Genomic DNA, 22,588 nt, shown 5'->3' on the forward strand with positions numbered 1-22,588 from the left:
GCATGCCACAGCGCAAGTATCTGCGAAATAGACGCCGGGAATGCCGGCAATGCAAGATGCGAAGCCCGCGCACGAACCGCACATCAAATAAATCAATTCAAAGAACAAAATTAACACAGCTTTATACTAGATGCGTTAAGAGATATGAATATAGAGATATATATCCATGTATTTATGATATATATGCATATATATATATGTAGAAAGAGATATATGGCTAAGGCTTTGAAGAGTGCAGGCCAACTGGCTTTGCTTCAAGGCCAAGTCAATTTGTAGGTCGTTAAACTTTCGCCAAGTCTCTTGACTCTCACCCCATCTCTCTCTCTCTCTCTCTCTCACTCCGTCCTGCTCTCTTTCTCTGTCTGTCTTTCACTTAGCAGGCCTTTGTTCGCTTTCACAAAGACTTTTTTTTATACACAGAACTCAACTGCGCATTAAGTAAGCAAAAATCCGTAAAAGCACCTGCCACGCCTCCCTCTAATAGCCCGCCTTCGTCTGTGTTACTAATTAAAAGCAAAAGCCAAAAACCAAAACAAATGTTAATTAGTGCACTCTGTCAATTGGTTTTTTGGAAGGTTTAGAGACCTCTCGAGTATTATATCCGAAAATCAGCTGTTAACTCAGCTGACGACAGCCAGAGAGTCACATGGATGAGCACACATACAAATGCACATACTTATATACTATGGCTGATAGCGCCACGATTATCGGGCATGACATGTATTTGGGTTATGGCTGTATCACCACAACGATAACGAAAAGAAAAACACATACCCGAGTTCAGAGTACGCCCTTGAGATGTTCGTGCAATTGGGTGCGCAATTAGGCAGACACAATTGAAAGTGCAATGATATTGTTTGCTTTTCGTTTCATTGTTTTTGTCACTGGCTTATCAAGCGTGAGTGGGTGAGAAGCGCAAAGAGAGGCGGTCAAGTTCAGGGCTGTGCTGCTTATCAGCTGAGAATTCGTACAGAGTTTTGCAGGTAAATTATTTTTGAATACAATTGATAAACAAATTGCGATTGAGTCATCATTATGAAAAGCGCATAGAGAGGTGTTCAAGTTCAAGGTTAAGAGTTTATCACCATTGATTCATGTGAACAACAATACATTAGTGAGTAAGCATGTTGCTGCGAGTGTCTTGATCTCTATAAATATGCTATAAATATCATTCTAAGAATGCAGAAGCTTAGGTCAACAATCTTACTATCAGCATATACATATATATTAGCTGTAGTAAATTTTTATTAAAAAATTGGCATTACAGGCACTTGAAACTATGAGAAGCGCAAAGAGAGGTGAACAGTCTGAAATTTTAGCTGCAACTAAGAGAGGAGGCCTTTCTTCTCTTCTATGTACACTTATGAGAATCGCAAAGAAAGGAACATACGCTTATTTTATCTTTCACCCTATGCTTGTTCCTTGTATAACTCCCATTCTCACTCATAAATATCGCATATGAGTGAGAGAGACACTTCAGGTAGTTTTTCCATATTTGTACAATATTTCCTAGAACCACTCACAATTATGTCAAATATTCAATGTGTATCGAATCAACTCAGTAATTAGCAAACATTTGCCTAATGAATGCGTCATCATTCGGTTTTTCCTCAGAATTCGTGTGACCTCATTAGCCCAAATGAGTGCCACGGCGAGTACGAATATCATTTGAGTTTAGCCGCTAATTAAATGCGGCCCACATTAAAGCCATAACAAAAAGAAGCACACACACACACACACATACACAAATTCAACTATGGTCAGGTGCCACAGCAGAGGGGCTGGTTTGCCTACGGGCTGCCACACAATGATTGCACGGCACGTGCTAAATTCTTTCGGACATTTTCACATTTCACATTTAATGCACATTTCGGTCAGTCCACAGCACACGCCATCAAATTATACGATCTGCGATATATATCTTTATATATCACATATATAGTACGTACGACGTAGTATATATGTGGTGTGTGTACATAAATTACCAGGGAGCTGCGTGCAGAAACCACTAAAAGGCCAAACATGCCACCGCGTTGCATGATATGTGGGCATTTTCACAGCCAGCTGCAGCAGCACACCACAGTGGACAGCGAGCGACTCGTGTGGCAGGAGTCGAGTTGCACTGGAGTCACAGTCGAATCCTTGCGACTATTAAACAACTCTTTCCACTCAGCGCAAGTCGGGCTATCAAATGCTAGAGCTATGCCCTGCAATTGCTTGCAAGTTGGGTATGGCAGACTAGGTTAGGTAAAAGCTTTTGATTGATATAGCTGCGTTGATGTTGATATTACAGTTTTATTTTATTTATTTATTTATTTTTATAATAATTTATTAATTAACTTTAACAATGAATGGAATACCCCATTTATATTTTATAATATTTTTTTATGTTCCCCAAAAATTGATTTTTGTTGGAATACCCCAAATATTTTTTATATAATTATTATATGTTCCCCAAAAATATCATTTAACAACATTATATATCAATATACCATCCATATAGGCTAGTAAATTAATATTATGAAATCAATTTGAAATAAATTTAGAATAAATAAAAATCACACATCACAGCAATTTATTGGCCTTCTCCTCTCTTTTTATTCAATTCACTCTATAAATACCCTTTAGTATACCTATAATCCCTTCCAAATTTCTCGTTTTCCAGCGCATCTGTTAGTCGTTCACTTTTCTAGCTATAAAGCACTTTTGTATTATTATTTTTTTTTTTTTTTTTTTTTTGTGCTCAGTCGTGGTTGTAATTGCAAATTCGCCATGCCACATGTGGCACACGAGCATGTTGCATGAGGTCGACGACTATATTAGCCAGCTCAGCTAGTATCTACCAAGTGTGTGCTAGTGTGTGTGGGGGTGTGTGTGTGTGTAGGTGTAGGGTGTTGGTAATCTTCTTCATGTCTGCCACGTGTTGTGGCTCATTTAGTGCCTGAATGTTAAGTGGCTCATTCGAAAGGCAGAAAGCAAACACTTCTTACTGTTGCCGCAGTGGCAAGTGGAGCTGCTTGTGTTTGTTGCCCTTGGCCAAGTGGCCACAGCGATCTGGCAACGCTGCCTGGCTTGTTTTTGTGTGATTTGTAGTTTGATTTGCGGCTAATTGACTTTGACTTTTGGCTTCGACTAAACGCAATGACGCAGCATTTTGCTTGTGTTTTCTTCTCTGTTTCTGCTGTTTATCAACAACAAAGATTATTAGCTTGTATTAAATTTCTTTTATATTTTTTGTTGTTCATTCTTTGACTAATTTTTATCAGCGCAAAAGTCAATAACTGATAGTGAGGGGAACTCAAGAAATGTGGAAAAAAAATACATACATATATATACAATGCTTAAAAATAACAATATATATATATAAATGTGTGTGTATGTGCGTGTGTATTTTACGTGTGTTTAGCAACGTTTTGCTATTAATTATATTTCATGCTGCCTGCATTTTCAGTTCAGTTAAACAGAAAATTTGTATGGCTCGCGCGGCAATGCGTTAGCATTTGAGTTGTCCAAATCAACGCATTTGAATCACTGCCTTTGACTTGGCCAGCAACAACAACTACAGCTCGAACTAGAACAACACTCACTCTGATAACAACAATTATGAAAGCAACACGAGTTTCTCAGTTGAGTTTTTGCTGTTTTTTTGGTTTCGGTTTTTTGTTATTTGTGTGGGCGACAAACCGTAAAAGTCACGCAACAACCCTCAGCACAGCCCACGCCCCCAGCTAGGTGCTCACCTGCGCGCAGCACCTGCACTTGGCATTTGTCGATCCTGTATCTTGATTATGGAAACACCCACTTAATATTTAGACATTGTTATTAGGCAATAGGCCTTAGACATTTGGCATTCGGCATGGGGCCAAAGCGAAAAAAAAGGCAATCAGTTAAATAAATACAATATTATTACGTGATCTATTGGAGTATGGGCATAGGCGTTATAATTGGAATATATGTGTTAATATATAGTGGATGGCTACTGTTCTTACTGCTTATATAAGGGGCGAATATGAAATGGCTAATATATGATAGGTCGCATATCAATATATCAGTTGAGTTCTTAAGGCAGAAGTTAGCTTTAAGTCAATATATATCCCAATATATATCACATATATATCATAATTGGATACATCACTTATATATAGTCAACATCAACATTAAGTGTTATTTGTTTCTCTTTATGCCATTCATATTTGAAGTGTCTTCATCAACAAATTTAAAGTTCTTGACTGCGTTTCACCTTTTCGCTCTTATTCTCTTTCAGCAAACAACTCGACCTCGAATTGGATAAATACTCAAATATTTAATATTGAATTTGTCAAAAAAAAAAAAAAAAAAAAAGTCTGCTATATGAAGATCAAAGCAAATATTTACCCAAGCTCAAAATATTTGAAGAAAATCAATAATGCGAATTCAAAAGAAGACAATTTCCCTAAGAAATGGAGGCAATATATAGATATAGGTCCATCTGTCTATTTCCTAGCTGTATATTTTCAGGTAGAGAACTATAATTCTAATGTGATTTTAGTTGTATTTTATACCAAAATTATTATACTAATATTAAACTTAAATTTAATAACTTTCCTTCTCATTATTTTCCATTATTATCTTTGTCTATGACATATTATATTTTATTTATATTTATTGCTTTTCATCTATTGCGTTCCAAAAATATTGCTTGTTTATCATGAATTATGATTTACTCATTATCTAATCAATTTTCTTTTGCTGTGATCTAAAAATATGATGTGTGCCAAATCTATTTGACTTCAGCTATTATTAACTTGTACTTTTGTTTGTCTCTTCTGCTTTTTATCTGTTCTCCCATCTACTCACAATCTATTTTCATTTACATTTCAGATTTACCTTCCCTCTGGCTCTTCTTCTGCCATTTTAATTGATCTGCTTAATTTTTGGTTCAATTGTGTGAAAATTGCCCATCAGCTGTTGCCTGCCACATCGCTGCGATTTCCTTTCATTTTCTACCGACACACAGACACGCCCCACCGCCTCCGCTGCCACTACACCACTAAACGTTTCATCTGGCATCTGCCATCCAGTCAAGTGGCTCGCCGCTTGGTTTCTTTCTCTGCTCAAACTTGTTTGATGGATTTCTAAGTGCGTGGATCGACGTGATTTTTCAGAAAAAATAACATGGAAATTGAAAATAGAATAAATTTAAAAGCACACAAAAAATGGAAAAGAAATGAGCAGAAAATTAGGTAGAAAAAAAACAAAAACAAAAACAAAAACATAAAAAATCTTTGGCCAACTATTTGTGGAGCTGATGTGGAGGTGGCCAAAAGTGTCGCCAATGATTAATTAGCCATTTGTTGTTGTTGTTTCAGTACTTTTCGTTGTTGTTGCTGTTGTCTACGTGCGACTGGGAAAATCCTCGCAAACGCGTTGACTCAACGCGTCAATTATTCAAGCACAGTGCCAGGCAGCAGTATCTGTCTGCAATATAATCTCCAAAATGGAGTGTTGTCAAAGCAATTCAAAAGTCTAAGATTTTATTAAAGATGTTGATGTTGTTGTTGTTTTTGTTGTTGCTGTTGCCCCTGTTGGCCCTTAAGTGCAGAATTTAATTTGGTATGTCGTATGCTTGGCAAATGTCCCAAATGATATGCCACCTCATTTTCGCTTGGAATTTGCCTAGTAAATATTTAATGGGCGAGTCCTTGGCATACAGAAGAAAGGCAGAGCAAACGAAAGAAACTGAGAGAGAGAGAGAGAGAGGAGAAACCGAAAAGTCAACAACACAATTAGAGCAACCACAATCAACAGCAACAACAATAAGAGTTGACAAATGATGCCAGCAGCTCGAGCGCTTCTGTTGACACGCATCACGCATACGAACTGTGGGCCAGGCTTGGCTTGGCCTAGGCCAGGCCAGGGTCTCGCTGCACTGCACTAAATGGGTTGGTGGCTATTTATGTGTATGTGTGTGTGTGTATGTGTGTGTGAGGCTTTTCCTTTGAAAAACCTGTTGCGTAGTTTTGCTGCTGACGTCAGCAACAGCATTTAGCTGCAGCTCTCTCTCTCTCTCTCTCTCTCACTCTTACTCTCTCCCTCCCACTCTCGCTCCCTCTCCCTCTCTCTGTGCGTGTGTTTACATCCTTTTATTGATTTTTCAAGTAAATCATCAAAAGATATCAATTTGACGCTACACTGAGCGAAAAGTTGTGACAGTTGAGCAACTTTTGTTTTTTAACTCTTTAGGCCCTGCATATGACCGATCAATAATGTATTAATATTTTATTACCTATTGCTATTTATATGCTACACTTAGCAAAAGTTTCGGTGAACAAAACTTACTAATTATATATGAATCAGTGTTTACTGTAGGTGTGGTTTTATATAGCATTGTCGAAAGACATTTATAGAACTGGAAAAAACCAGATGCGACAGACAAATATTTGAGCAAAGGTATAAATACTGTGACATAAAAAAGCATATCAGCTATATATATTGTGAATGCTATATATAATGAACTGAAGATAAGCTATATATGTGCTATACAACAGCTTGTCTCTAACGTTATCTAATATATAATATATGTATACTTTTTTAGACCGCTTCACAGCTGTTATTTCACAGTGTTATATAAAGGGACGTTAACTTTTTCTTAGATTTTTTTCCAGTGTACAATTTTCTTTTTATTTTATTTTTTTATTATTTTGTTTGCAGTGAAAAATAAAAGAAATTGCCTTAATTTGATTAAAAGTCTCTCAGTGTACAGCAAAGCTAATGCTAAAAAATTTACATTGACCTGACATGATTTCCATTTTTTATGTTTGGCCTGCGCCTTGACCTCATAATAAAGGACAACAAATACATATACTATTTCAGATATATCAATGATGGCTTAAAGACAGTTCTTAATCAAATATGATATTGGGTGGATTGAGTGAAATTCTTAAGATATAGGGAAACACTTGAATTGAACTCACCTTTCTCTAGGCTGGCATTGCAGAACTTGAGGGCATCGTCGAGTCGGTTGAGATGCATGCAGCTGGTCGCCTTCTCGATGATCTTCTTGGCCTGCAGCTCGGGTCCCCACCACTTCTCCACCAGGTGCCTGATGAGGACATCCGGCATGAACTTCATGGCCGTGGTCACGCCCAGCGCATAGCCGCCGCCCATGCCGGCGACCAGCGCCGAGGCCGAGCTGCTCGAGGCCATTGTTGTGGTGGCTGTGGCTGTGGTGGACGCCACCGTGGTGGTGGTCACTGTGGTGGGTGCCGCCATCGACAGACGCAATCCGAGGCCATGCTGAAAGCTACCTCCACTTGGAGCAGGAGGCAAACCCGTCATGAAACGCAGCGAAGAGCTGGGCGAGTGAGTTGAGCTGATGCTGCTGATGGCGCCGCCACTCGCAGTGGCGCTGGTGCTGGTGGTGCTGGTGAGTGCCACGCCCTGCGGCATGCGCTCGGCGCTGCGCGGAAACTTTATGTGGCAAATGTTGCACTGGGTGATCGTCTCGCAGCACTGGCCACAAAACGTGTGGCCGCAGTTCGTGGTCACCGGACTGCGCAGCAGATCCGAGCAGAGCGGACAGAGCAGTGGATCGTAATCCTCACCCAAGACCGGACTGGGCACACGCAATTCCCGCGTGTCCAGCAGATCCTGTTCCGCCTCCAGGTCCAGGCCCAGACCCAGCGCCGTCCACTGCAGCAGCTCCTGATACTGAGCCTTCAGCCGCGACTCACGCGTGGCCGAGCTGCCCAGCTGCCTGATGTGCGCCGTCAAGGCGCTGGCCAACGAGGACAGCTTGTCCAACGGCACATGGCCGTCCTGCTGTCCACTGGCTATCAGTTCGTAGACATTCAAAGCCTGTGGCAGATTGCCCGATTGCGCAAAGGACTCGCCAATCAAATAGGAGAGCTCCAGTGAGCTCGACTTGACATTTCTGTTGTTGTTATTATTGTTGCTGTTGTTGTGCAGCAGCGCCTGCATAGAGCTGGATAAAGGCTGATGTTGCTGCTGCTGCAGCTGTTGTTGTTGCTGCTGCTGCAGCTGCTGCTGTTGATTCTCCTTGCGCATTGCTTTCAGCGCGCGTTTGTTGGACAACGAGGGCTTCATGCAGTAGCCCTGTGAGAGCGGCATCCTGACAGCTGTTGCTGCTGCTATTGTTGTTGTTGTTGCTGCTGCTGCACTGCTGCTCGTAGGTGAGCGTTGTCACGTATTCAACGACGTCGACGTCAACGCGACGTCGCAGTATTTGGCGCTGCTTTTCAACAGTTTTGACTTATTTTTGTTATATTTCCTTTTCTCTTTTGTTTTTGCACAGTTTTATTTTAAAATTAAATATGCGTTTATATTTTCTTTCTTTTTCATGCACTTCACATTGGCTGCTGGTCGATGGCAACGACTTTTGAGCTCTACATATCAGCTCCAAAAATATCACTCAATTAATTTAGATTTTTGTTGTATATATTTATATATGCCATGTACATATATAATAATTTATAATTTTAGTTATATTTATTTTTATTTTTTGTTTGAGAGCGAAGACGCGTGCGTTGCCCTTCGCAGTTTGGCAGTCACTGGAGTTGCTGATTTGTTGCTGCGGCTGCCACTGCTGCTGCTGCTGTTGGTGTTGGTGTTGGTGTTGGGTCAGCGGAAGCGACGACGCGCTCGATTGAGCATCTGAAAACAGAAGACGAGACGAGAAATCAAATCGACGCTGAGTGTGTGAGTGTAGGAATTTTACGTAACATATATAAAATGCCGTTTTGCCTGATTCTGCCTACATCGCCAGCTTTTGATTCTGTTTTATAATTCAAACACACACACATACACAAACATACGCGAAGAGCGCGCAGCCAAAGAGCGCCATCCACACACACTCACACTTGTTCACTCACGCTCTCGCTCTCTGGCATCTAAACTCTTTCTCTTCGATTCAATTTTCGTTTTATTGCCTGCCCATTTCATGACAGCGGCAACAACTACAACAAAAACAACAGCAGCAGAATAAAGAATTGCCGTATCTATTACTCAACCAGTGCACAGTTCATGCTAACTGCCTTTACTTGCATCTCTCTATTACTTGCGCACTCTCTTGCACTCTCTCACTATCTATCACTCTCTCTCTCTTGGTGCAGTGACGTGACATTTGTCGCGTATGCTGTTAATTGACTGGCCTAAAATTCTGAGCTTTGCAGCCCACTTTTTAAGACTTTGGCGCGTTACATAAACGGTCAACGAACTTACCGCAAAGAGCAGCAGTTGCCAGCTGGAACTAGAAACTCATACTTTGTGCATTTGAATGTGTGTGCATATGATTAATGCTTCTACGATTATTGTCTCTGATATGGTACTTAATTTCAATTGCCTGCGGGCCAATGGGCCAGCCAGTCAGCCAGCGCACATGTTGTTACATAATATTATGAAAATTAACACTGAATCACAAAGCAAACTGACGCGGACGCTGGCACAAGTAACGAAATCAAAATCAAAAACGTCGACTGACACACACGCACGCACACCAGCATACGCACGTACACAAAAACAAAGTGGAACGTTCTCGCAGTATGGGGAACAACAACGGCAACAGTGTTAAACGCGCTCTTAGCAGACACACAGCTGCTGTTGTTCTCACGTTCTCTCCCATGCTCTCTTACGCTCTTCAGAACTGTTCTCAGGGCCTAAGAGCGGCTATGTGTGTCTGTGGTGGATGTGTGCGTGTGTTTGTGTTGTGTTTTTCTGCTGCTTCTGTTATGTGCGCACGTTTTTTTCTTGAGAACGTTCAGTATTTGTATCTTGAAGATAAACAATGCCGGCACAACACACCAATACAAACACACACATATATACGCTATCTGTGAACTGCGCGTCGTGGCCATTGGCAACGGTCGAATGTTTTTGGTTTTGTTATGTAAACAATATAATATTTTTTTGCTTTTTTGTGTTATAATTTGTTTACATCTCACACACACACATTTATGTATAATCAGGCGTAGATAAACAGCCAGAGATACATTTTCAGCACAAAGCGAAATCAAAGTGTGCCAAAAAGAAAATTGCGTGCAAATAAAAATGTTGATTTCTAGTCTCAAACTTTTTTTTTTTCATCATTTCATTTTCGTATTTTTTCGTGAATCGTATGATTATGTACGCCCAGTTGTTGGCCCAGTTGCTTTAGCCAACAAATATTATTTGTATTTTTTTTTTTTTTTTTTTTTTTTTTTTTTTTGTTGGTTTTGGTTCTTTTGCATAAATTTTGTTGTTAAGTAATGCTGAAAAGCATTGTCTATGCTATATTGGTAGTTAGCCAAGAATCAAGATATAAGAAACAACAACAACAAGAAAGGAACATAGTATATATTTGTGGCCTGCCACGAAGGTTCTTATACATATTTTTATTTATATCAATTTGATTCCGCAGCGCCAACAATAGAAACAATGAAATTGAATGATTTTCAGATGAGAACAATGCTTCACAAATGTATCAAAATAATAAAGAAGGATTTTCGAAATGAAATTTTGTGAAATATGTTGAGCTGTGCCAGAAGACTTTTCAACTAGATACTGAAATACTTAATGAATGAATAATTGATTGCATAATGAGACTGTCATCTATGTTGCTTACATTAGTTACAGAAACAAACTACAATCATGTTTCCATATATTCAAATTTGTTATAAAGTTTCCTATTATTGTTCATATTGCTCGACAGACAGAAAGCGTTAACCAGCACTGTTTGCATGCAATCCCCATTGGGAGTTCAATCTGTTCCACACTCATCTAGCACGCAGCAACAGCTGTTCTATATGATTTATAATGCAGACTGTGCTTCAATGAATTCCCATTGCGAAATATCTATTTTTGCTATTATTATCAAAATATATATATGCATATATTATATATATTTATTTACTATATGTATATGCAGCTTTATCTCCACTTACAAACGACCTTCAAATACTTCAGACTGTGCGTCTGACCATTTAGCAAACACTCAAGGCAAACGCTTCACATATATTTTAGTATATATACTTATATCGATATACCTATATGTATGTATGTATTAAAACAACTGGCACTTCGTAACATCTATTAGGCCAATACTCAACATGTGTCGCATTTGCTGTTAGTAAAAGTTAGCGAACAGCTCGCGCTTTTGACTCTTAAGATTAAAGCCTTTTGCGTAAGTTAACAAAAAATTATGTATACGACGCGTAATAGGCGCACGTGTATCTAGATGCAATCGCTAGCCTCACCTTCTCTATCTGTCTCTCTGTCACTCTCGCTCTCAGATTGCTTCGCTTTTAGTGTTGCATAACTAACAGTACTGATAAACATTTCTAAATTAACTGATTGTTGTTGTTGTCGTATGGGCATATGAGCTGATATATGCAAACCTACAGTTATTATATATAGCGATACTATATATATACATATATATATATTATATCATCTGCGTTCTGTCTTATGCAATGTCAATCATGTTTTTGCGATTGCATTTATCGTCATCGCCTGTTGTCGCCGAGTTGTCAGAGCAATTGGCGACAAAGACTGGAACGGGGACTGGAACGCTAGACTGGAACTGAGAGCCGCGACACAGTAAAAGAGAGAGAGAGAGAGAGAGAGAGAGGCAGCTGCATAGACGGCGACAGCAAGCGAGACAAAAACCAATTACAATGACGACGTCAACAGCTTTTGTTAAGTATACCCTGGATTTGAGCGCAGCTTCTAAGAGGGTATTATAGTTTAGTTGAGCTAAATGACTTTTAATAATATTATATATAGGAATTGCTTTAGTTTATAGGTAGCTACCTATGATAGACTATAATATAAAGAATTCCTAATTCTAAATCCCATTATATTATCAATATTCATTAAGGCAATCGCTCCTATTAAGGCAAAACTATTCAGAATAATTCAGAAATGGCCTAACCTATATGCCCTATATGAACAATTATGTAATATAGCTAAATGAAATGAAAATGAATGAATTTGATCCCTGATCAATTTTGCTTTAGAGAAAGATAACAAATAAATAGACAGCTAGACTGACTGAAATTGATTAGACTTTCTCACAGTTGCATACAAATATGGCTTTATCAGTGAACAGTATTATATGAAATAGAATGCCAAGACTAAGTTGTAAATGTTTATTTTTCATCTGCTACAATTTTATATTTCCAGGGTATTTACTAGTCCTGTTCTACGCATATGAACTATGCCATTTGCTTGCACTTATTATTACTTAAGTCAATTGTTGCGGGTGGCGACAAGAAATTTGCCCTGAAATGCAATGTCAAATGCAAATACGGCGAAAGGTTTACCCAAACCCCGCCCACACACACTCAGCTAACTCCACAAGTGTGTATGTGCGTGTGCGTGTGTGTGAGAAAGGCATAAAACTTTTGGGCCTAATGAAATTACATAATTGCTGTGATTGCCATTCAATAAACACGAACTGCGAGCTGCGAGCTGCGCACAATTCAAAGTGTTATGAAATCGCCTTCGAACTTATTATACAATTTTCATAAGCATTTTTCCTAGCTGCGTTGTTGTTGCTGTTGTTGCTATTGCTGCTGCTGCTTGTTGCTGTGTGTGATTTCTGCTTTGATATTTGTTTTATTGGCTTTTCATTTGGTTTTTTACGGCGCGTTTTATGGCCACAATAAACGCCATCGCACAGCAGACGAAAAGAGACAGAAGGGGGCGAAAATAATTATTGACTTGGGGGGAAAAACATTCTATTTTCCATTTCGTTTTCTTATTTTTTTTTTTTTTTTTTTTCTTTCTCCACATTTGTCACACGATTGCATAATGAAATTTACTTCAAATTCTGACTAATTGTCGTAAGCCATTTGCATTTATATAAGGGCCAATTGGCCAATTGTGACTCATTCGCCTTTTGCCTTTCTGCTGTTTTTCCCCATTTTCTGTCTCTTTGCATTTGGCCTTTTTGCATAATATCGAAGGAAATATTTTGCTTGCAATGTTCAGTTAAAGGTTTTACGGCTTAACAGTTTACAGTTTGTTAGAGCCCAGCCGTCGTTGTTTCAGCTGTGGTTGTTGTTGTTGTTGTTCGGTCGCATAATGCGTCGCGTGTCGTAACGTCAGCGTCAGCGCCAGCGACAACAACGACGTCAGCGTCAAACGACGCGTTGGGGCGACAAACGCTGCTCGCGTCACGTAAACTGCAGCCGGCAAACGTTGCCCCCAGATGAGTTGTGAGAGAGAAGGGAAGAGCGAGGGCTTGGGGGTGGAGCAAAAGCTAATGGGTCCGTTAATTTGACAAGCGTTTCGCTGCTGTTGCAAATAATGTTGTTGTTGTTGTTGCTAATGCTGCTGCTGCAGCAATTTGTTGCATTTCCATCAACTTGAAGCATGAAAAACAACGAAGCAAGCACCAAAGTGGTTAAATAATATAATTAAAAATTTTAATAACCATTTAGAGTGCGCTATAAAATAGTTTACGGAAATTATACCTAATTGTCCTAATTTTTAATTATAATAATTATTTGAATTTGCAAATGAGCGCAAGCTTCTAAAATTGTTTAAACTAGCTATTATAAATGAATACAATCAAAAATAATTTATATAAATATATGAAATTAAATACATGTATACGCAAAAATTATTAATTAACAAATATAATATAATATATTAAAATAAATGAATTTTTATAAGTTAATAAATTTAAATTTAAAAAATTCAAAATTTTTTGTATTTGTATTAAAGCAATAATTTGCTCCAATTATTATATATTCAATATTTCTTTCCCTTTCTATTAGTTTCACATAATAAACATGTTTTATAGCACGTTTTTCATTTTAATTTATTGTAAATTGGCATTTAATTATTTTGCAACAAAATTACATCATTTGATTTAAATGAATAGCCATATTCACATATATATTTATATTTTTATCAAGAAATATTATTCAGACTTTGCTTTTTATCACAAATTAAATATAAATTATTATCAAGTGCGGCCAATTTGATTTGCCAGAACGTCAACAACAACACGTAGAACAACAACAGGGACAACAACAAATGGCGCAAACAAAAACAGAAAACCGCTTAGTAATGCCTTTAAAAATATGGCAACACGTAAGCGGCGCAAAATGGGACTCGCCCGCCACCCCCCAGACTCTCTTAGGCTCTCTTCCACACTCTAACAGCGCGCTGCAGCGCATTTTGTTTTCACACTCAATTCGCAGAAACAGCAACGACAACGACAACAACAACGCAAGTGAAAAACCGTTTTTCTTCTGCTGCTCACAGCTGCTGCTGGCGTTGCCTTTATTTCTGCTGCTGCTACTGTTATTCAAAGAGCAAATGCAACTAAGTTGAGCGCGCGTTCATTCACATTGCATACACACACACACACACTCACACACAGAGTGACACACGCACACAGAGCAGACGGCGTGTGGCCTGATGTCGTAACATAGACAGAAGAGAGAAAGAGAGACCACTGAGTGCGCGTGTAGCACTGCGGCTGCTGTGCATGCGTGCTCTCTCTCTCTCTCTCTCTACCTCTCTTAGCGCCATTCTCTCTTTGATATTTTAATTTACCTGTCGCACTGACAACTGCTGATTCTGCTGTTGCGGCGGCTGCTGCTACTGCGGTTGCTTCTTCTTCTTCTCGTTTTTACTTGTACTGCACGACCGCGCCTCCTGTCTGAGCAGACACACACACGCACAGACACTCACACGCACGTACGCACACACAATAAATTCTTTTGTGTCAAAATTTATTGCCACACGCGAGACAACAACAAAACAGTGCAAAAAATTCTTAGCTCAATTTCTTAATTTCTTTTTATAATTTTTCTATATTTTTCCTTTTTTTTTTACTAATGATTTTGTTGTGTCTTTAGTCGAGGCGTGCGCGTAACTTCTGCCTTTGCGTTTTTTCTTTGCCTTTTTGTTTTGTAAGAACCCAACAACTCGGCTTTACGTAACCCACAGACGGGTTTTACACATAACGCGCGGAGCAAACAAATACGTTTTGTTTTTTCTCTTCCTCTTCCTTTTCTTGTTGCTTGGGATTAACTGATTTTAAAATTTATGCTTAGCGAATTGAGCATAGACACACATATATATGTAAACACACGTACACGCACACACAGTCGCATATAATAACGACAAAAGCACTGCTGGTTACGTTGACAAAATAACGACGCGTTGACGTTGTTTTGTAATGCGCTTACGTTACGGTTACGGTTACGATTACGCGACGAGCGGAGAGGGCGCCAGCTGTGTGTGTGTGTAGGGCAACGTGTTCGAATGCTGCTCGTAAGCGCGCGAGCGCTAACTAATTTTTGCTGTACTTGCCACGGCCGCTGTTCGACAGCAAATGAAGGCATTGAGTGCTAACCGCAAGCAAACGGAGCAACCGAGCGAGCCCCAGCGCACAACATAACAGCAGCAGCGCCAGCAGCAGAGGCAGCGATGTCTCTTTCGTGCTCGCTCTCTGGCACACACACATAAACATATACGTTGTCATGCGATTATGTCACAGCTCTCTTAGGCATTCGGCAGCGCTGTTACGTCATCAATTGGGAGCTCTCTTCAAGTGAGCATAGCCCAAATGTTATATTTGTTGTTGTAATTTGCTGGTGCTGCTTGAAATTTGCCGGCAAAACGTCAACTGTCAAACGAGAGGACGCCAAACTTAGGCGGTCGCTGAAAGACAGCGAAAGAGAGTGTAGTGTGTAGAGGGACGTTGGATTGCCGGTTGGTGTTATGTTAACGCCCACACAAGCTCATCATTTATATCGCATGTTACTGTGCTTCCGGCGCCACTCAACAAAAGAGAGGCAAGAAAATGGCAAACAAGAAAAATGTATAAAATTGCTGCTGTTTGTTTCATAAGTTTTGTCATTTAACGTACATTACGTATGCGACGCTTTGACCTCATTTGCCGATCATAAAGAGAGACACCAAACGAACAGCAGAGGCAGACAGCAACAACGAAAGTTACAGCAATAACAACAACAGCTATGTTAAACTGCAGCATTTGCAGCGCAGTCAAGCAGAGACTCTACACTCACTCACATTCATTTCAAGCTCAAGTTCAACATTGTCCAACGTTGACGTAGACGCTAGCGCGCACGCTAACTGCGGCGTCAACTTGCTGCATATTTCCAGTTTAACGTTTGATGTTGTTATTAACATTTTAAGTGCCTGTTTTATGTTGTTATTGCGGTTACTTTTTTTTTTCGTAATTTGGTAACATGTATGAATGTGTGTGAATGTATATACATAACTACATATGGACTCCATGTGTTAACATTGCTCGCATTTGTTTGCAACATTTGCCACGCACGTTTCATCATAGGAAGTAATCGAACAACAGTTATGCGACTCCCCATGTTGCTGTTGTTACCTTTAATCAACGGAAATTGTTTGAGAATTTGTGAAATAAAAAAAATTCAGGAAATTCGTAAGCGTTTTGAATAAGTTAATGGCGATTGGTAGGCGTGTCGCTGTTCATATTTGGTAATTTGTATTTTTGTTGGCTCTCGTTTGAATTAATTTCAGTGACGAGCAGCTTGGCAACATTGCTGCCCGCGTCAAGGTCTTGGCAACAAAAGCTGGCGCTTTTGCAGCTGCCCGTTATGCAACACCGAACTGACCCCAGCAACAATGCACAAAACAACACGAATGAAAAACAAAACCGAAAACCATAAATTAACTTAAGCAGAAACGCTGTCAAGGTTAACCTTGAAAAGTTGACGGAATTCTGTTAAGTTAACATAGTCTGCTTTTAGGACGCTGTTAACAGCGAGTTCAAAGGCGAAGGCACGCGCTCGCTGCTTGCTTAACTGCAATAGCTGTCAAGTAGATAGCAGAAAGAGAGCGCACTTAGCAGATGCTGTTTAATGACAGCAGTTAATAAGATCTTAATTTATACTTAACAGTGCAGGAAGAAATGCAGCCATTTTAACAGCGCAAAGCTCTGTTTGGTTGATAAAAGGCGCAAGCTAAAAAGTAGGCAACAGAAAACGATGAGGAGAAGGAGGAATAAAATTATACATTCATTATAAAAAACAATTAAAATATATATTAAAAATAAAAAATAAAAATACTTTATATTAATACACTTAATTTATGTCTTACTTTTATAAATAAGAACACTCTTGATTTTTTTTTTTTGCATTTATCGTTTCAAAATTTGTATCTAAACCTTTATTGTTTTTTCTTTTTTTGCATATTTTTTTGCAGTTTTTAAATTAAAAACATATATGCCACGCCTTCAAAATTAATAGCTATAAACTAATTCAACATTATTGAAATATTGTCAAACTATGAAAAACTATTCGAAAAATCAGTGAAAAATATTTGAAAAAAAGAAAACATATATATTACATTTGGAGACGAGTATAAAAAGTTAACATAATTACTTTTTCTCTTTTTTTTTTAAATTACAAATTAAACTAATACATCTGCAGCATTTTTTGTTTTTGTTTTTTATTTATTTTTTTATTTTCGAGCACTTGTGTTTAGTTTGTTAGCTTTTTTTGTATTTCCTCTCTTTCTCTTTTACTCAGCTTTCTTCTTTTTTGTATGTATATCTAGGTACATGTTAGTGTCCTTGCATAGGCTGTTTTTTTTTTTTTTTTTAGTTTTTACTTTACTTCATTTATGTTTTTAGTTTCGCTGGCAACAACAACTAGGCGCAGTTTTTTTTTTAATTTTAGATTTAAGTTTTTATTTCTATTTTGTTTTTTAATTTACTTTTGCATTGCTCTCTATATATGTTTTTTTTTTAGTTTTTAGTTTTAGTTTTTGTTACTAATACAAACGCTTTACAAATTGTTAGTTCTAGATTACTTTTAGCTGTTTACTTTTATGCCTTTTATTTATGTTCTGCTTCTTCTGTTCTTTCAGCTCACTTTCGTATATAAAAATTATTTGCATTCGCCCAAAAATTCTCAAAATTAAAGGCTCTACAAAACGCAGCTTTATCTATGTGTCAGTGTGTGTGTGTGTGTGTGTGTGTCTGTGTATCTTTTAACTCTTGTTTAATTTAAGCCAGTTTTTAGTTTCTTTTATTTTTGCAACAACTAACAATTTTTTTTTTAAGTATTTTTTACTACTTTTTTTTTATTTATGGTATTTTATGCTTATTGATCTTTAAAATTCAACAACGTTTTCTTTTTTTTTTTTTTATGTAAGAATATATATAAGTATTTATGTGTATATATTATATAATTTATATATAATATAATATATATATATATGTATATAGCGGTTTAATATGTTCGACTCTCTCGCTCATAACCCTTAGATAGATGTAATATCTATTCAATATTATACAAACTTGTATATATGAATAGGTATTACATCTATCTAGAGGATTTTTTTTTTTTTTTTTTTTAGCTGTTTCTCTTTTGCTTTGCACTGCAACAATTTGTGTCTTTAGTTACTATTTTTAACCCTGCCTACGATTACGATTATGCAATGGCTTCATTGCTCTATTATTTATGTACTATATGTATAGAGCATTTAGAGCATATATAATATATATATATGCTAAGTATTGTAAGTATATATATATATATATGTATGTATGTATGTATATATATAAAAAATCATCTGCTACAATATTGAATTTATCTACAAAAAAGTTTCAACTAATTATAATTATATAATAACATGCTGCTCCATACATATATATGTATATATAAATTAAACATAATTTCGTTATTTTTTTAGTATTTTTCTTTTACTTTCAGTTTTATCGTCTTGTGTTTGTTGCTAAAGTCTACAATTTGTTACGGAACATTCTTATCAGAAATATTAATACATATTCATCATCATCATCATCTTCTTCTTCGGCTTCCTCTTCCTGCATCATTTTCGTTTTTCATTTAAAAACCTAATGTTTCAATCACTAACAAAATAAATCTTGGAGCCTACAACAAACTCGTTGCATAAAAACTTTGTGTATAATTTTATCATCATCTTTATCGTTTTTATCTTCTTTTTTTTCAATTTTTTGCGAATCGCCTTAGTTCATTTACTTAGCCCCCGCTGTGACTGCGTCAACAACCTGGCTACTCAAACAGTGCTTCAAAAAAATACACTAACAATTGTTTTAAGTATACATAAATAGAAACTGAACTCAAATTGTAAACAAGAAAAAGAAATTAAAGCTATTATTTAATGAAGTTATTAATCTGTCATCATTTACTAGAAATATTTTGCATTCATAAAATTATATTTTTTTGACTGCCCAAATGCTTGCTCTATATTAAATTAAGCAAATGGAAAAAAGCTTTAATAATCTCATAGAATTTTATCTGGCGCCCAAAAGTATGCTACAATTTTAATAAACATGAATTTAGCTGCCAAAGCATTAGCCAGATTTAAGCTCAAAAATAACTAGAACTAGAAATAAACTAAAATTAAACAATTGAAAAAATTTAATGAAAAAGCTAAATATAATTGACCTGCACAAGTTAATTTACAAAAAAAAAAAAAAAAAAAAAACTCTTTCAATTCTAATTTTTCCCAATTTTGACCCTTCAATTTTAAGCAAACCTCAGATATATATAGAGTATTTAACTACTTTGTTTTTTCTCTGCAAATCTAACTCAAATATTGAATATAGTATTGAACTATTTTATTATTTAGCTGGGCTGCTCACACTTTAATCTTGAGCTAGCAGTCTAGCACTAACAGTCGCTGGGGGCTACGCACTTAATGTTTATAATTTTCATTATGTTTTTTGTTCTATGTTTTTCACCTCTATGCGCATTTTGTATCTTAGACATAAATATTTTTATATAAATATAACACGACTTTTGTTTAAACTATATATATGTATATATAGCTATATATATATAGATATATTTATGTATAGTACAAATATATGTAGCAATTGCTTAGTTTGTGAAGTTAATCGAAGTACACTACTATAGTTTATCGTTATCGTTATCGTATATAATATCTGTGTAACTTTACAAAACAACCGAAGCTCAAAACTTTGACTCAACTTTTTCTTTATTTGCCACAATACAAATGTTCTACAATGTATTTTAGGTTTTTCTGTTTTCTCTCCTTGTCTCTCTAGGTGGTTTCTTAGCAGTGCAAAAGGCTTTATTTGTTTAAGGTTAGGTTAAATCGTCTTATTAGTGGGTGTTTTAGGATTCGATTGTTGGAAGTTTGTCTGGACTAAACGCTGGGTGCAACTCGCTCTAGAATTATCTCTATAAATTGTTAGCTAGATAAACATATGAGATAAACGCGTTTATCTATCAAATGTTATGCGGCCTGTCGTTAGGGTTAGGTTCGGTATTTACTCTTGAGATCCTTGCTTTATATATATCTTTATATATATATATATATATATATAATATATATATATATATATATATATATAGATTATTTTATATATAGATCAGAAAACATAAACAAAAATAAAAATTTTGAAATTATTTTTGTAAGCATTTTTATTATCATTTTCATCTCTCTCTCTCTCTCTGTTTTGCTTTCTCTTTTGCTTTGCTTTTTGTTTTTGCTTTTTCACTTTTAAAAAATAAATAAAACGTCTTAAATTTTAATTGCATAAAAAATAGAATTTTCAAATGAAATTTTCGTGTTTTTTTTTTCTTTTTTGCTTTTTTTGTATAAAATTTTATTTGATTTTTCTTAGATTTTCAGTTGTTGTTTTTCTTTTTTGGGTTTTCTCGTTTTTCTTGTTTTTTGTTTATTTGTTAGGCTTAGTTTAGCTAGGTTTGCAGGTAAATGTAACTCAATGTTTAACAAATAAAAATAAAACTTAACTTAAAAACTGTAAACAGTAATAATCATAATAATAATAATCATAATCATAATCATAATCATAGTAATAATAATGATAATATATTATAGATCATAATATATAATTGTATTAAGATTTAAGATCTTTGCAAAATCACACCAAACAAGTTATTAATTAATTAAAAAACAAAAAATATATATAATGTTGCATATATATATAAATATATGTTGAATTGTGAAAGGTTTAGGTAGAAAATAGGGCTAAGGGCTAGAGGTTGGTTCGAAAAGTTGTGAAGCATTTGCTCAGCAATTGTCTATATCCAACAAAAAAAAAAAAGAAGATATATATGTATGTGTAAATAGCATTTCAAAACTGTGAAAGCTTTTGTAGCTTTAGAAGCTAGTGTAGTGCGAGGGCAGCTAGACAAGTTGTCAAGCATACGAAATCATTAAAATATAGAAATAATAAAATATATATGCATATACATAAAAGTCTCGAATGACGATGATGATGCTAACTTGAGATAGATAGAGGGTGGTTTAAAAAGTTGTCAAGCATAGCTGACATTTAAATTTATACAGAATATATAGTATTAAATACAGATTTCTTTAACTGATGAGGTCTAATAAATGACGAGGGTGGTCAGAAAAGTTATATAGCATATCATATCAAGTATTATATATATGCATATATAGAAACACTTGAATGTTGTATAATGAAAATTGTTACATGGAGGGTGGTTTGAAAAGTTCTAAGGTTCTAAAAATATATATATATATGTATTTATATATATTAAATTGCAAATCTTCATGAACTGTCAATTGTCAATGCCAAATGTTAGAAAGCGGTTCGAGGGTGGTTAGAAAACTTATAAAGCATATCTCGCAGCTCTGACTATATGCGCGCTGAGTTATTCAATTCGGCTGCTGCATCTTCTGCTACTTCGTCTAGTTTCATTATCAACAAATAACAAAGAGAAACTATCAAATAATAGGTTTACCATAATCAAATTTATGATATATAGTTCATATATATATATATATATATATAAGTGTATGTGTGTTTGTGTGTGTAAATATATATAAGAAAAATCATAGTTCGCTTAGTCTAACAGTTGCCGTTCGCCTTTCCACGAGGCAACTGAGGAGGGAAGTTCTTTTGCTCATCTCTAAATGGTTCTGCTTCTTCATCTTCTTTATTAACATTATATATATTTTAGATTTTTTTTTTGGGGGTTTTAGATTTTTTTTTACTTGAGTCAATTTGTAGAATAGGCAACGAAATTATTTACATATGCACGATTTATGTGTTTTTGTTTTTTTCTTTTTAGGAAAGCAAAACAAAATTAATTAACTAACAAAACTTAACAAAGTATAAAAGAAAACTAGATATTGATGTGTTATCGATAGATATATGTATATATGTATCTATGTATATCGGCTTCTATCTGCTCGCTAAAAACTAATAACAAAAGATGTTTTTTTTTTTTTGTTTTTTGTATTAAAAATTAACAAATTTAGTTAATAAGGGCTTCCATATTTATCGCATTAACAGGTTATCGATAGTTTGTTATCAAGAGAATTTCCATTTTTTTTTTTTTCCTTCGCTACACTAAAAATTTAAGTTACATTTTTTGTTTCTCTTTTTGTTTCTTTTTTAGTTATTTTTGCATTTAGTTTTACGTTAAGTTTAAAATAAATATCCGCTGCTTACAAATGTGTGTGTATAGGTGTGTGTAGATGTGTGAGTTTACTTAATATAACATATATATATATATTATTATTATATATATATATAGCTTGCAATACATGTTAATGCATGTATAAATTGTTTTTCTCTAGATTA

At 36.0% G+C, this 22,588-nt stretch overlaps 1 protein-coding gene across 1 annotated transcript in view; it reads right to left on the minus strand.

Moving 5' to 3' along the window:
* The window catches only part of LOC6582071 (LON peptidase N-terminal domain and RING finger protein 3), a 31,147-nt gene extending 15,805 nt beyond the window's left edge, over positions 1-15,342 (minus strand). Inside the window, exons 1-2 of the mRNA XM_015162253.3 lie at positions 14,545-15,342; positions 6,954-8,652 (exon numbers count right to left, since the gene is read on the minus strand). Of these exons, the coding sequence (XP_015017739.1) occupies positions 6,954-8,109 (1,156 nt within the window). The 5' untranslated portion in view covers positions 8,110-8,652; positions 14,545-15,342. The remainder of the gene's footprint in view (positions 1-6,953; positions 8,653-14,544) is intronic.
* Positions 15,343-22,588: the final 7,246 nt, after the last annotated feature.

The sequence above is a fragment of the Drosophila mojavensis genome, unplaced genomic scaffold (genome assembly GCF_018153725.1).
Source record: "Drosophila mojavensis isolate 15081-1352.22 unplaced genomic scaffold, ASM1815372v1 contig_74, whole genome shotgun sequence".
Taxonomy (NCBI): domain Eukaryota; kingdom Metazoa; phylum Arthropoda; class Insecta; order Diptera; family Drosophilidae; genus Drosophila; species Drosophila mojavensis.